General features: G+C 39.1%; 1 protein-coding gene across 1 annotated transcript; it reads left to right on the top strand.

Moving 5' to 3' along the window:
- The first annotated feature begins 3,910 nt into the window (after window positions 1-3,910).
- Uba5 (Ubiquitin-like activating enzyme 5) lies at window positions 3,911-11,258 on the top strand. The gene is made up of 7 exons (XM_076210680.1): window positions 3,911-4,099; window positions 5,938-6,073; window positions 6,629-6,825; window positions 8,920-9,106; window positions 9,298-9,425; window positions 9,705-9,919; window positions 10,452-11,258. The coding sequence occupies exons 1-7, from the start codon at window positions 3,960-3,962 to the stop codon at window positions 10,643-10,645; spliced, it is 1,197 nt and encodes a 398-aa protein (XP_076066795.1). The 5' UTR covers window positions 3,911-3,959; the 3' UTR covers window positions 10,646-11,258.
- Window positions 11,259-13,329: the final 2,071 nt, after the last annotated feature.

Below are 13,329 nucleotides of genomic sequence, written 5' to 3'. Positions count from 1 at the left end.
GAACAATATGTATAATCTTTCCCCTTTTACTTTGTTAACTGTAGATCAATTTGGTTGTTGATCTTTGTATTATAAAGGAAAAGTATGTCGACAGAAGACCTTTTGGTCCATAACTAGGTCGAATTCGAAAAAAGATGAATTAAGTAAAAGAAGTAGATAGATAATACAAATAATAAACAAACAGAAAAATCACAATAACCCATGATAAATAATAATAAATAAGAAACAAACAGATAAAGAATAATAGATAGATATAAATGATAATAGATAAATAAAATAGGATAAATGACAGGCATTACAGCATATTGTATAGGTGCTTATCTAAATGAATCTTAAAATTTCGAAATGTACTAATTTGCCCTGCCCTTGCAGAAAGTTTATTCTGTGGTGACGTTGTCTCAACCGTGGACGCCGGCCACACCGGAGATGTCTGCTTCCCTGGCCGGTCCAACCCATATTGATGACGTCATCAACGCGAGTGGAAGCGTATCCACTCGTCGAAGCTCACAGCTAGCTCACGCGGACCACAGCAAAAGGGAAGGCGGCCAATCAGAAGTCTAGACGTTCCAACGGGATCCGTCCGTGATCCCGCCACGGGGTTTATAAGGACTGATTATTGCCAACGGAGATCAGGAGAGCAACAACTCGCCTCCAGCTGCAAGACCTTCTTCCTCCTAGCATCGATCGAGGACCTCCAGTCCCAGATTTCAGGCTCGCCATATTCACACCTGATTCGGTGATTAAGAGATAAAGATTACTGTGAAATCAAGAGTTTGATTTCTTCCTTGGTCGCCCATACCAGAACACTACATGAGTTCGACTGCAAGTCATTCCGACTCGTGACGCTCTTTATCAAGATCTAAGGAATAACAGGTCTAACCACTTCCGACCGAATTTCGAGGGAGTTGGCGCAGCGGGCCCGTGAACGTCAAAGTGGGGTTCGCGGGTCCTATAGCTGTCAGTTGAAGCTGGTGCGTCGTTCGGGTATGTTGTTGCCTTCGCTCGCACCGCTCCACGCAATTAGTTATATTCTGACAAATATTATATAAAATATATATATATAAATATATATAAAATATTATAGTTCCTGTCTATATATATATATGAATATATATATATATATATATATATATATATATAAATATGTATATATATATATATATATATATAAGATATTATAGTTCCTGTCTTCCTTGGCGTTTCACAGTTTTCTTCAGTGTTTCACAAAGAGAAAACGGACCCAGCCTAATGACGTCAGAAGCTGCGCACAATAATTCAAACGGTCTGACCTGTTTATTTAGACCTTGCTCTTTACCAGACTCCGTAACTCGAGTCTCAAGGCTGGAACCGGTTGCCTGTCATGAACTGCTGGTCAATGAACAGCCAATTGTCCTTTGGTATGAGTGGCGGGTGGTGTATACATATATCACTATTCATACGAGTTCCAAGTATCACTTGATATGATCAGTGTACATAATTTACACACTACTCCGAAACACCGTCAAATGCACAATGCAAGGATGTAAACAAACGCCTAATGAACGAGTAAATGGAAACGATGACCCGATTCACCCGATTCGGTGAGGGAAGTCGTTCGATTTGAACGAGTGGCATTTCTTTCGCATTTTGTTGACTCTAGTGATGCACACTAGAGTAAACAAAAGGAGAAATAAAGGGTATTTTTATATCTACAGCAAATATGCTCCCCACGGTGATCTTCCCATGAGGAAAAGAGAGAGGACGAAGAGAAATATTTTCCTTTGCGTCAAAATGTCCTCCATACACAGCCATTCTCTACTCACACCTATCCTCTGCCTTCTCCCTTCCCTGCTCGTCAGTCATCTTCCTCTCGCTCAAAACTCCTTTCACCCCATCCATCCATCCATGCATCCATCTCATCCTAGGTCGTGTCCTCAAGCTCACTGTCTCCACCTCTGCCTTCAACACCCCTTTTGTTATTTTTTTCCATGTGTCCAAACCATCCTAATAATCTTTGATCATTTTTATCTGTCAGCTCCCTTTCCACATCAGTTCTCCTCTTCACTCCCTCATTTCTCAATCCATCCAACCTTGTAATCCCTATCATACCTCTTATACATTTCACTTCAAACACATTTAAACTTCTCTTATCTGTCTCTCTTAAATTCCGAGTCTCTGCCCCAAAGTGTCAACGGCACAATCACCCCTTCATATAATCTTCTCTTTGCATCCATTCCCAGGTGCCCATTTCTCATGACACTTTTCAATTCCCCAAGACATTTACTTGCTTCTCTCAATCTACAATTTACCTCCACACGCAATTCTCCATTACCTGCCACATGCTACACCCAAATATTTAAAATTATCCACTTCCTCCAGCCTCTCTTCTTTAAGACTTACTTCTAACTTGCTGCCACCCTTTCCCCTTGTACACTTCTTCACCTTACTTTTACCCACACTTGCCTTCAACTTTCTTCTATCACATACATTGCCAAACTCTGTCAGTAACTACTTCAATCCCCCCTCTGACCCCGCCACAAGCGCAGTATCGTCTGCAAACAACAACTAGCTCACTTCCCAGTTCTCTCCATTATCTTTAACCTTATCCAGTCCCCTGCCCATTACCCTCGCATTACCTCCCCATACATGTAACTATTGAACAATCATAGCAACATGACACAGTCCCAGCTTTACATCAAACCACTCTCTCCATTTCCATTTCTAACACAAGCTCTATTACTTTCGTAAGATATTCTTTATTACCCTTATCATCTTTACTCTAATCTCACACATCTACAATAGCTCCCACAGTGCCTTCCTGTCTACCCTGTCACAAGCCTTCTCCAAATCCATAAAGGCCCAAAATACATATTTATCATTTGCCAAAGCCTTTTCACAAATCTGCCTTCTTAGAGGAAACGTAAAAGGCGCAAATTGACGCTTGTTAATGGGAGTGGATGTGGCAAGGGAAAGATGGGCAGAATATTTTAGAGAACTATTGAATGTGAAGGAGGATAGGGATTGGTTGATTGTGGCAGTGGAAGGCGCTAAGTAAATGACAGTAATGGAAGAGGAAAACGAAAAGATGAGATACAAGGAATTTTGAAAATTATGAGAGTTGGTGAAGCACCTGGATTGGATGGGTGTCATGAGGTAATGTAATAGTGGAATGGCTAGTGAGGTTGTTTAATATGTGTCTAAGGGAGGGAAGAGTGCCGTAGGACTGGAGGAGTGCCTGTATGGTTCCACTTTACAAAGGAAAAGGGGGCAAATGTAATTGTAGTGCTTTTAAAGTGTAGTTGGGAATGTTTATGTGAGGGTTTTAACTGAGAGATTAAGAAGAGGAGCAGAAGGAGTAATTGGTTGAGGAGTAGCGTGGGATTAGGAAAGGTAGAGTACGCGTGGATCAGATTTTTGTGGTAGTGCAGATGTGCGAGTAGTGGCGTCCAGAGGCTTGTCCTGTCTGCAGGTCTGCAGAGGTCCTGAGCCAAATCCTTGGTTGTATAATACAGCAACGTAATATCTATTTTTCTTGTCGGAAATCAATAACAATAAAACTGGCTAAAAACGTGATTGAAACACACTAAAATCTAGGAATAACTAGGCATTAAATGAAAAAATACCGTACTGAGCGCTAGAGAGATCCCTGAAATAATAACATTGTTGGTTTTAGTTTTGTATTTCTGGATCATTTGACCGTATTTCTATGCTAAGTTCTTTCGATCGACTGGCCTTTATATCGTTCATACCTAAGTGGACAATAAAAAGTGTATTATTGTATGATCAGTTTGTCACGTTACCGCCTATTTACTATCCTTAAACATTATATATTAATATTTTGTTGTATGGGTATTTGTCTTAATATCATGTATATGTATAGGAAAAAAAATTAATGTCGATTAAATGACGTTGTTAGTTTCGTCAGCTAAACACAACACCTACACCATTCGAAAGGAACTGTCAAGGGAAAGGGATACGAGATGTCTGTCAATGAATTGAAAAAGAGAATTAGTGAACTTGAAAAGGAGTTGGAAGATGAGAAACAGAAAAATGCCTGTGGGAAAGGTAGACAGAAAATTGAGCAAATGTCAGCCGAAGTAGTGGACAGTAACCCATACAGGTAAGACATATGTTAAGTAAAAAAAATATTTGATAATATATTTTGCTGCTATAGTGTTTTTTTTTTTAAGTATTTATTGTTTTCTAGGTGGTTATAAGAAGCAAAACAGTAACGTGCTACAGTTTATGTAACATTTCACACTCGGATTATCTATTTTCTAATTATCATTGACATGTATAACTTTTTATTTTTTTTTATGAAAAATAGAGCCCTAAAGCTCCATGGTTCCTCATTAAGTAGTGAGTTACATAAATTTGAATGGGGAAATGATCAGGAAAACTGAGAATATATTTCAAAACAAGTTTGAATTTCTGAACTTATTTGGGTGAGATAATGGGGTTTTCTTCGTTGACATTGTAATGTTTTTGTCGCAACAAATTTGGCCATTTTTATCACTGGAGGGCGGGGGGGAAGAAATTATGTGAGGGCAGGATCTATCTATCTGTATACCACACATACCACTCCCTGTCCTCTATCTCATTTTGGCTTCTTATGAATGACGAGTCATTCCTACATCCTGTTCACTGCACTGGGTCAGAAACAATGCAGTAAGGCACAGTACATCCACAGCATGGCTGATTCTTTTAATATAGATCCTCTCTCTTCCCCTCATGCAGAAAAAAGAGAAGATAGGGAAAAATCCCTTCAGGGTGTGTCAAAATATCATAATCATTCATACATAACCACAAAGGCGGAGCATGCCGACAGGAAACCTCCATCACAGTATTATCTGTAGGATCTAAATTCCTGAATCATGCAAACACAGAGATTTAATATGGAACTTTTGTTATCTAGTAGCTCTTAACCTAATATAACCTAGCTTAACTGAACCAGATGTATCCATTCCATAGAAAAATAGATTTGTTCAAATGAAAAAAAAAAGTAAACAGTGTGTCTGTGTAATACTGGAACAGAACCCTAAAGTACTCCTGCATCTGGGCAAATATCTTTAAAAGTCACTCTGTATACATACATACATATACCAAGGCTTTTTCCCCCTTCCAAGGGAGGTAGCCACAAAGGGAAAGGCATAAAAACACTCCCACCCATTTCATCCCTAAATACACTCCACACCCCTCCCACCCTTCCTCTCATCTGAGCACCTCCTGGATGACGGGTCATCCCTGAACCCTGCCCACCGCCCTGGGTCAGAAGCAGTGTCGCAAGACACAGTACATCCACAGCAAGGCCGCTTCATAATTTCATATTATTATAGGATAAAATCAGAAATGTCTGTACACCTCATGTATTTTTCTTTTTATTTATGTGAGTCATATTTATGCCACGACAGTAATTTTTATATTCGCAAGTTATTGTTTTAAATCATTAGTATTTTGTCAGTGGTAACCTGAACTTCTAGCGATGGCTCATGGTGAGATGAAGTGGGTGACTACAGTCGTGTGTGACTTGGTGTTGATATCAACAAAATTCACCAAGAGTATTGTTCTCTGAGACATACAATGGCCATAGCTCCTTGGAATGCTGTGTGTCAACTTGGGTCACACACATGTACGGTCTCCCGACTTCATTTTACCGCAGTTTGAGGAAAATGAAATGAGGGGATGAATTATGTTAATTGTTGTAATTTCTTGTGCCTGCATAAAGTAATTTTATTTTTGTGCTGTGTGCATTTTTATCACTTGATGCGAACTTAGAGTTTGATTTTCTGACAGGTCTTCTTTATATAGCACTATTATATATATTTTTATATTATATATATTTTATATAACACTATTAAGATGAAGTATGGGTGAATGATCAAAATAGTAACTTATTGTCAAGATAAGGTGTCATAACTTTGAAATTCATCAGTGCTAATTTTTTTGTTTTTGTTTCAGTCGGTTAATGGCCTTAAAACGAATGGGAATTGTGGAGGATTATGAGAAGATTAGAACATACACGGTAGCTGTTGTTGGAGTAGGAGGAGTTGGTAGTGTCACGGCAGAGATGCTTACAAGGTGTGGAATTGGCAAGGTGGGTTTTGACTAAAGAGTTGTAGGCATAATCATCATCATAGTAATAATAATAATAATATTATTATTATTATTATTATTATTATTAATTATTATAGCAATAACAATAGCAATAATAATTGTAGGCATAGGCTATCACTGGTATAGTAATTCATATTTTGTTCTTCCAAATCATTGATGTTTACATGTTTTGTGCATACACTGTTAATGTGTACTTTGATGTATGATTATTATTGTTGTGAGTAATGTGTTTGTTAATACAGTTTTTAACTGGTAATGAAAGATTCTGAAAGTGGAAGGAATACTCAATACTCCATACAACAATTTATTAATTCATTTATCTATTTGTATTTTTAATTCATTTTATTTTGTTCTATCAGCTTAATGAAGGAAACATATCTTGACATAAGTTTGTTAATGAGTAATTTCAACAGCACAGATGCAAAAGAGCTTGATTAAGGTTATGAGAGCTGTTGTTCCTGATAATTTTCTTTGCATTTTATTTTTCTTCATTCACAGAATGAATAAGTTTTAGTCATTAATACGTTGCTTTCAGCTCATACTCTTCGATTACGACAAGGTAGAATTGGCCAACATGAATCGGTTGTTCTTCCAACCTCACCAAGCAGGATTGAGTAAAGTTGAGGCTGCCGCAAACACACTGCAGTTTATTAATCCTGATGTCACTTTCGAGACCCACAACTACAACATCACTACCTTGGAGAATTTCGAACACTTCATGGGAAGAATAAAGTAAGGCTTGGAATTTATTTATCTATCTTTATACCAAGAGCTTTTTTCCCCCTTATAAGGGAAATAGCTGAATCAGAGGCATGTACCTATTCCCACCTATTACACTCCCCTTCACCACCCTTTCCACCCCTTCCGTCTCAGCTCCTCATGGATGATGGGTCATCCTTGCATCCACCAACTGCAGAAAAAGAGAAGACTGGGAGAAATCCCTTCAGGCTGCATCAAAATATCATTCACACATAAGCATCCTCCATCTCCCATCCCTCCCTTCCTTGCATAACAGTATCATCCATACACAGTCATTTTCCACTCATCTCTATCTCCTGCCTCCTCTCTTCCTTGCTCAACAGACATTCCCCTTGTGCTCAATGCCCCCTACACCCCATCCATCCATCTCATCCTCTGTCGTCCCCTAACAATCTCCAGTCCCCTGCCCATTACCCTTGGAATTTATAGTCTTACATTAATAATTGTCGCCTCCAGTTGTGACTGGGAAACTGCTCCCCCAGAGCAACTCAGTGGACCCTGAGGCCTCCCATAGATATCTCTAAGAAGAGACATTGGAGTCTTGTTTGTGTTGTATTAGTGTGGGACTGTCTCTGTTTCGTTGGATCATAGTAGGTGGGGAACAGAAGGAAATAGGCAAGAAATGGTTTACCTATAGAGTGGTTAACGAATGGAATAGACTTATTAGTCTATGTAGTGAGTACTGAAACTATTATTTGCTTTATGTGAAGATTATGGTGGTAATGGACATGGATCTGCCTAATGTAGGCCATATGGCCTATAGCAGTCTCCCCTATTCTTATGTTCATGGGTTGTCATTAATCCTTGTGTGAAAAAGTGGAGGGAATACAATGGAAGCTGATAATGAGATATCCTGGACCCAGTCTGGGGATTGAGTACCAGCCCTTCAAGACTGCACCTGTAGGCGGAAAGGTTTTGATGGGTTTCAAAGATAGGTGGGAGGAAACCAATTTTCTCTGACTTTCAACTCAGAAGATTACTACTTGCTGGTACCTGTCATTTGGGACTTTATATTATATGACAACATTTTAATCATGTTCATAGTCATTTATGTGACTGTTAACTTTTTATGAAAAGGATGTGATACAGATAAATAAAATAGTCTGGTTGCAGAGTAAAGGAACAAGTATCATCTGATCCCATTCAATCAGAGGCCATTGGCAGATACATGAAGGTTAAGGGTCTTCTGCAAGAGAGACCAGGATCAATTGATTACTTAATTGATTGCCTCAGTTCTCTCTGGCAAGAGAGTCATGGCCACTGTTTAACCCAAGTCACTCGGAGATATTTTGTGTTGTTGTCTAGAGAGAGAAAGTGTGAGACACTAATATTAAGTGAATTAGGTTTCCTAAGTGTTGTGGTTGCATGTGGGGCAATAGATGTCTATGCCTGTGCTGCTTAAGCATTGGTGCTATTTTAGTGTGGAGTGGTGGCCTGAATGTAAGCATGTCATTGTAATTCTTGCTAGTCTTTGGAATTATTTCTCTGCTGGGTTGAGCTTTGGGGGAGCTTTATGAAGTATAGAATTTGGCAGTTCATTAAGGAGTGTTTTTGTTATTTGAGTATGTATGTGCTTTTATATGGATTAATTAGAAAGCACAGGGGTAGACTGTTGTAGATGTTTGAGTGAATAGGGCTGGAGTTGTTTATGTATTGAATTTGGTGGGCTGTGTTTGTGTGATGCGAGAGGTTGGCAGGTTTAAGGGATCTTGCATAGACTTGTGTACATTCATATATCATATAGTGGCTGCCTGGCATGGTGGTGAGGTAAATATAGAAATCAGTTTTATTCACTGACATTTCATTCTTACCAGGACTTCTTCATAAGACTGAAGAAGTCCTGGTAAGAACGAAATATTTGTGAATAAAACTCCAACTGTTTTCTGTGTTTACTTCACCCCTGTGTCTGTCTTCCATACATCATGTATAACTGATGTATGATATATATTTTAACTAACCTAAACTAAGATTTTTAAGAATGTGGGATGGGTGGAGGTTGGGTGCATGCCTTGGTTGGCAATGACCCTCTTCGTATATAGATAGGTAACTAACTTTTATTTAAAACAGGCATGGCAGCTTGACAAATGGGAAGATAGACCTCGTATTAAGTTGTGTCGACAACTACGAAGCACGGATGGCTGTCAATCATGCATGTAATGAACTGGGTCAAACTTGGTTTGAATCGGGTGTAGCAGAAAATGCAGTTTCTGGTCACATCCAGTTCTTGATCCCAGGAGAAACTGCATGTTTTGACGTAGGTATCAGTTGGTAATATTTTCTAGATATAGACGTGGAATTCCAAATCATAAATCTTGATTCTAGATTTCACTTTTATTTAATCATCATGCTGTTATAGATTGGTTTATATCACTTGAAAATGTATACAGATAATCTTTGTTGTATGTTGATTTGTTAAAGGTTTTATTATTTTTTTCTTTTACACAGTGTGCACCACCACTTGTTGTTGCCAGTCAGATTGATGAGAAGACCTTGAAGAAAGAGGGTGTATGTGCAGCTTCCTTACCCACTACCATGGGCATGGTAGCTGGCATGCTTGTTCAAAATGTACTCAAGTAAGGCTCTTCTGATATTATATCTTCTATACATTTAGATAAATTTTTTTTTATCTTTTTTTTGTTCTTTGAATGTAGTGTGTGTATGCTCTGGCCTATCCACACCCATTATTAAAAACTGACAAAAAACACCAACACACCCACAATCAAGGAAAAACATCCACACATGAACCCATCTGTGACTAACTAGATCAACATGTGTAATACAAAATAATGTACAACAGTGGCTCAATATTATCCTGTAACTTGGGTATGGTGTAATATTATTTTTGTTTACAGGTACTTACTAAAGTTTGGTAAGGTGTCCTATTATTTAGGGTATAATGCCTTAGTAGACTACTTCCCCACGATGGTAGTAAAACCCAACCCTCAGTGTGAGGACTTCTGGTGCAGAAAGCAACAGACTCTGTACCAAGAAAGGAAGGCAAAGGAACCTAAGGAAATAGTAGTAGAAGTACAAGAAGAGGAAGTGGTTCACAAGAACAACGAATGGGGTGAGTTAGCCTTTTTTCTTTGTGATATGTATGTGACAGGAGGTGCTAAAGATAAGAGGGAGGGTGGAGTGTATTTAGGGATGGAATGGGTGGGAATGGTTTTATGCCTTTTTCTTTTTGGCTACCTCCCTTGTAAGGGGGAAAAAGCCTTGGTATATGTATGATATGTATGTATCAACAGGGTGCTTGTTGGCCAAGCGGGTTAGGGTGTTGTTATTTGCAGTGAAGGTTTAGGTGATGGTGGTGCGAACCCCTGCCACTGGTAAGTTGAACCAAGGTTATGGTTCATTAGATTCCATGCTACAAAGTCCTCTGAAAGGGCTAGCATCCTGATAGTGTGGGGGGGGGGAGTTTCACGGTATTAAACCAAATCATCACATACCAGCAGTCCTGTACTCCATTTTAAGGGGAGTTATGATCTTTGTATTGATATGTTAAAATTTGGGATTTGTTTTAATAGTAGTAGCTGTAGAATTTTTAATTTTGGTTTGAATTACTTCTTTAGCATAATTATCACTATTACTTTCTCTAGGAATCTGCCTAGTCGATGATGATGCACCAGCTGAACCCGAGGCACAAGGGGCTTGTGGTGTCTCAGGACTTGCAGAGGGCATAAGAGTTGCCTACGAGAGACCTGCAGCAAGGGCAGCGGATGAAGACAATACCGTAACATCTGCGGATGATACTTCTCTGGATGATCTTATGGCACAGATGAAATCTCTTTAAATCTTAAGAAGGTCAGCTTTGAAAATATTTGGTTATTCTAATTGGTTATGATTTTTTTTTTTTTTTATGTTTGTGCCAAGTGTACGTAAATCTCAAATTTTTGTGATACGTAGAAATGATAATTAGAGTATCGTATGCATATACATAAGGGGGGTGAATTGGCCACCCCTCTTGTAAGGGGAACGGGCCTTTTGGTATATGTATATAAAGATAAACTGTTAAATTTTATATAATTTATTTGAAAAAATTATTTATTTTATACTGAAAAATAGCTACTCATGACTCAGTTTTCCGAGGATTGTACATTTTAAGGTAATTTGATGGTAAGATATTAAATGTTATATTTTTCTAACTAGCATTACCACCATGGAGTAGATTCATACTGTAAAAAGTGTAGCATGAATTTCGGAAGCAAAAAAATAAGCCTCTTTTGTCAACTTCAAAGGATCTTAAGCATCTAAAGACATGATGGAAATATGGTGGATGCTTGTGAATATCCTTGTTTATCATCCTTGAAAATGGTCACATGAGCTAAATGCTGGTGTCATCTGTGAACTGACAGAGGCATATGGCTGTCTCGCTTTTATGCCTGCAATTAAAAAAGTTGCCTTAACTGAATAGTTTCATTTGCCTAAACCTGTCTTGTCATGTAGTTTTGTCGTTAACGCCATGGCCTGCCTTGGGACATGCCGCCTTATATTTGGTGAGAAGTGCTGCAGATGAAATTTCTATGGTATGTTGGAAAGGGGGTAGGGAGTGGGTGGGAGATGGGGGGTGAGGGAGTATGTGTGAAAAATAAATTGACACAGCCCGAAGGGATTTATCCCAATCTCCATTTCTGCATGAGGAAATGGAGAGGAGGTGTGTCACTGATTTTATGAAGAAGCCTTGCTGTGGATGTGCTGTGTCTTGCTACAATGCTTCTGACCCATGGCAGTGGGTGAGGTGTAGGGATGACCTGTCATCCAGGAGGAGCCAAGATAAGAGGGAGCGAGGAGGGTGAATGGGAGTGGAGTATGTGGGGATGGATTGGGTGGGGGTGAATTTTATGCACTTTTTTTTGGCTACCTCCCTTGTAAGGGGGAAAAAGCCTTTGGTATATGTATGTATGTGTGTGTTTGTGGACCAGAATTAGATTAAGTGGAGACAACTTTTAGGAAACTAATCATAGAATCATGCAAGATATCTGAAATCAGAGAAAAAAAAATTCTTCCTTTAGATAATGTTTACATAGAGAAGTAATTTATTCACAAAGTATGAAGGGTTTATTTGACGGAGAGGGTGGGTCGCCGAATTTATGAAGCAGCCTTGCTGTGGATACGCTGTGTCTTGCGACACTGCTTCTGATCCAGGGCAGTGGACAGGATGCAGGGATGACCCGTCATCCAGGAGGTGCCAAGATAAGAGGGAGGGAGGGGAGTGGAATATATAGGAAATGGAACGGGTGGGAGTGGTTTCTATGCCTTTTTCTTTGTGGCTACCCCCCATGTAGGGGGAAAAAGCCTTTGGTATATGTGTGTATGTATGTATGTATGAAGGGTTTATTAAAACAGTTTGTTATATTATGACCACTTTATTTTCAAATGGATTTTGGTATGAATGCATAAAGTACAGTGTAGTACATCAATTTAAGGATTTGTTTTGCTTGTATGTGACCTTGAGAACAATAATAAGAAGACTTAGTTTTGCTTTGTATTAGATCGGTGTTTGTTGACCTTATCCAACCCTAAGGGCATCCCTGTAGTAGTCAGGTCTAGGCAGTCTAGCACCACCTAACTCTAGTTAACATCTGATTACTAGAAGAATAAATAAAAGTGAAGTACTGTCATATATTCAACACTTTCCAACACTCCCCTAAAACTGACTTCAGCACCTCAGGCTAAGAAATGCTGTATTAGATTAAAAGGTAACTAAGTAAGGTTACTGAACACTTACATGAGAGAAAGGCACATCTCAAACCTGGCATTTTGCCACAGATACTTCAGGGGTTTCAAAAACCTATAAGAAGAATATTAGTTTTGCTTTCAGGCTTTGAGCAAGGGAAAGTCAAAAGCAGGCTCTGGCTCTGATTATCTCATGCTGGCTGAGTGGGTTAGGGCGTTGTTACTTATAGCAAAGGTTGAGGGGATGGCAGTTTGAATCCTGCCACTCGCGAAGTTGAACCACGGGCATGGTTCATTAAATTCCATGCTACAAAGTCCCCTTTGAGGGGCACCATCCTAGCCTCCTGATAGGGAGAAGTTTGTGACATTAAACCATATCAACAGTTAGAAAAGATGTATAATTCAATATCCTTCAAAACACAAGTGTATGTGGACTTTTGTTACAAAATGAACATTTAAGAGTTTTGTGGAAATAATGTATCAACTTCCTCAATACGAGTCAAATTCTTGCGGGCAGCATCAGCTGCCAGGTGTACAATGATGCATCACAATACTTTTGTTATAAATTATAAAGTTACAGCTGTATTATCGAGAGTGTTCATATACTGTGGATGTGCTGTGTCTTGCGACACTGCCTCTGACCCAGGGCAGTGGACAACATACAAGGATGACCCGTCATCCAGGAGGTGCCAAGATAAGAGGGAGAGTGGAGTGTATTTAGGGATGGAATGGGTGGGAATGGTTATTATGCCTTTTTCTTTTTGGCTACCTCCCTTGTAAAGGGGAAAAAGTATTTTGTAT

The sequence above is a fragment of the Oratosquilla oratoria genome, chromosome 27, assembly GCF_046742065.1.
Source record: "Oratosquilla oratoria isolate Oo_2021 chromosome 27, ASM4674206v1, whole genome shotgun sequence".
Lineage (NCBI taxonomy): Eukaryota > Metazoa > Arthropoda > Malacostraca > Stomatopoda > Squillidae > Oratosquilla > Oratosquilla oratoria.
This window is presented reverse-complemented; position numbering and strand designations above follow the sequence as displayed.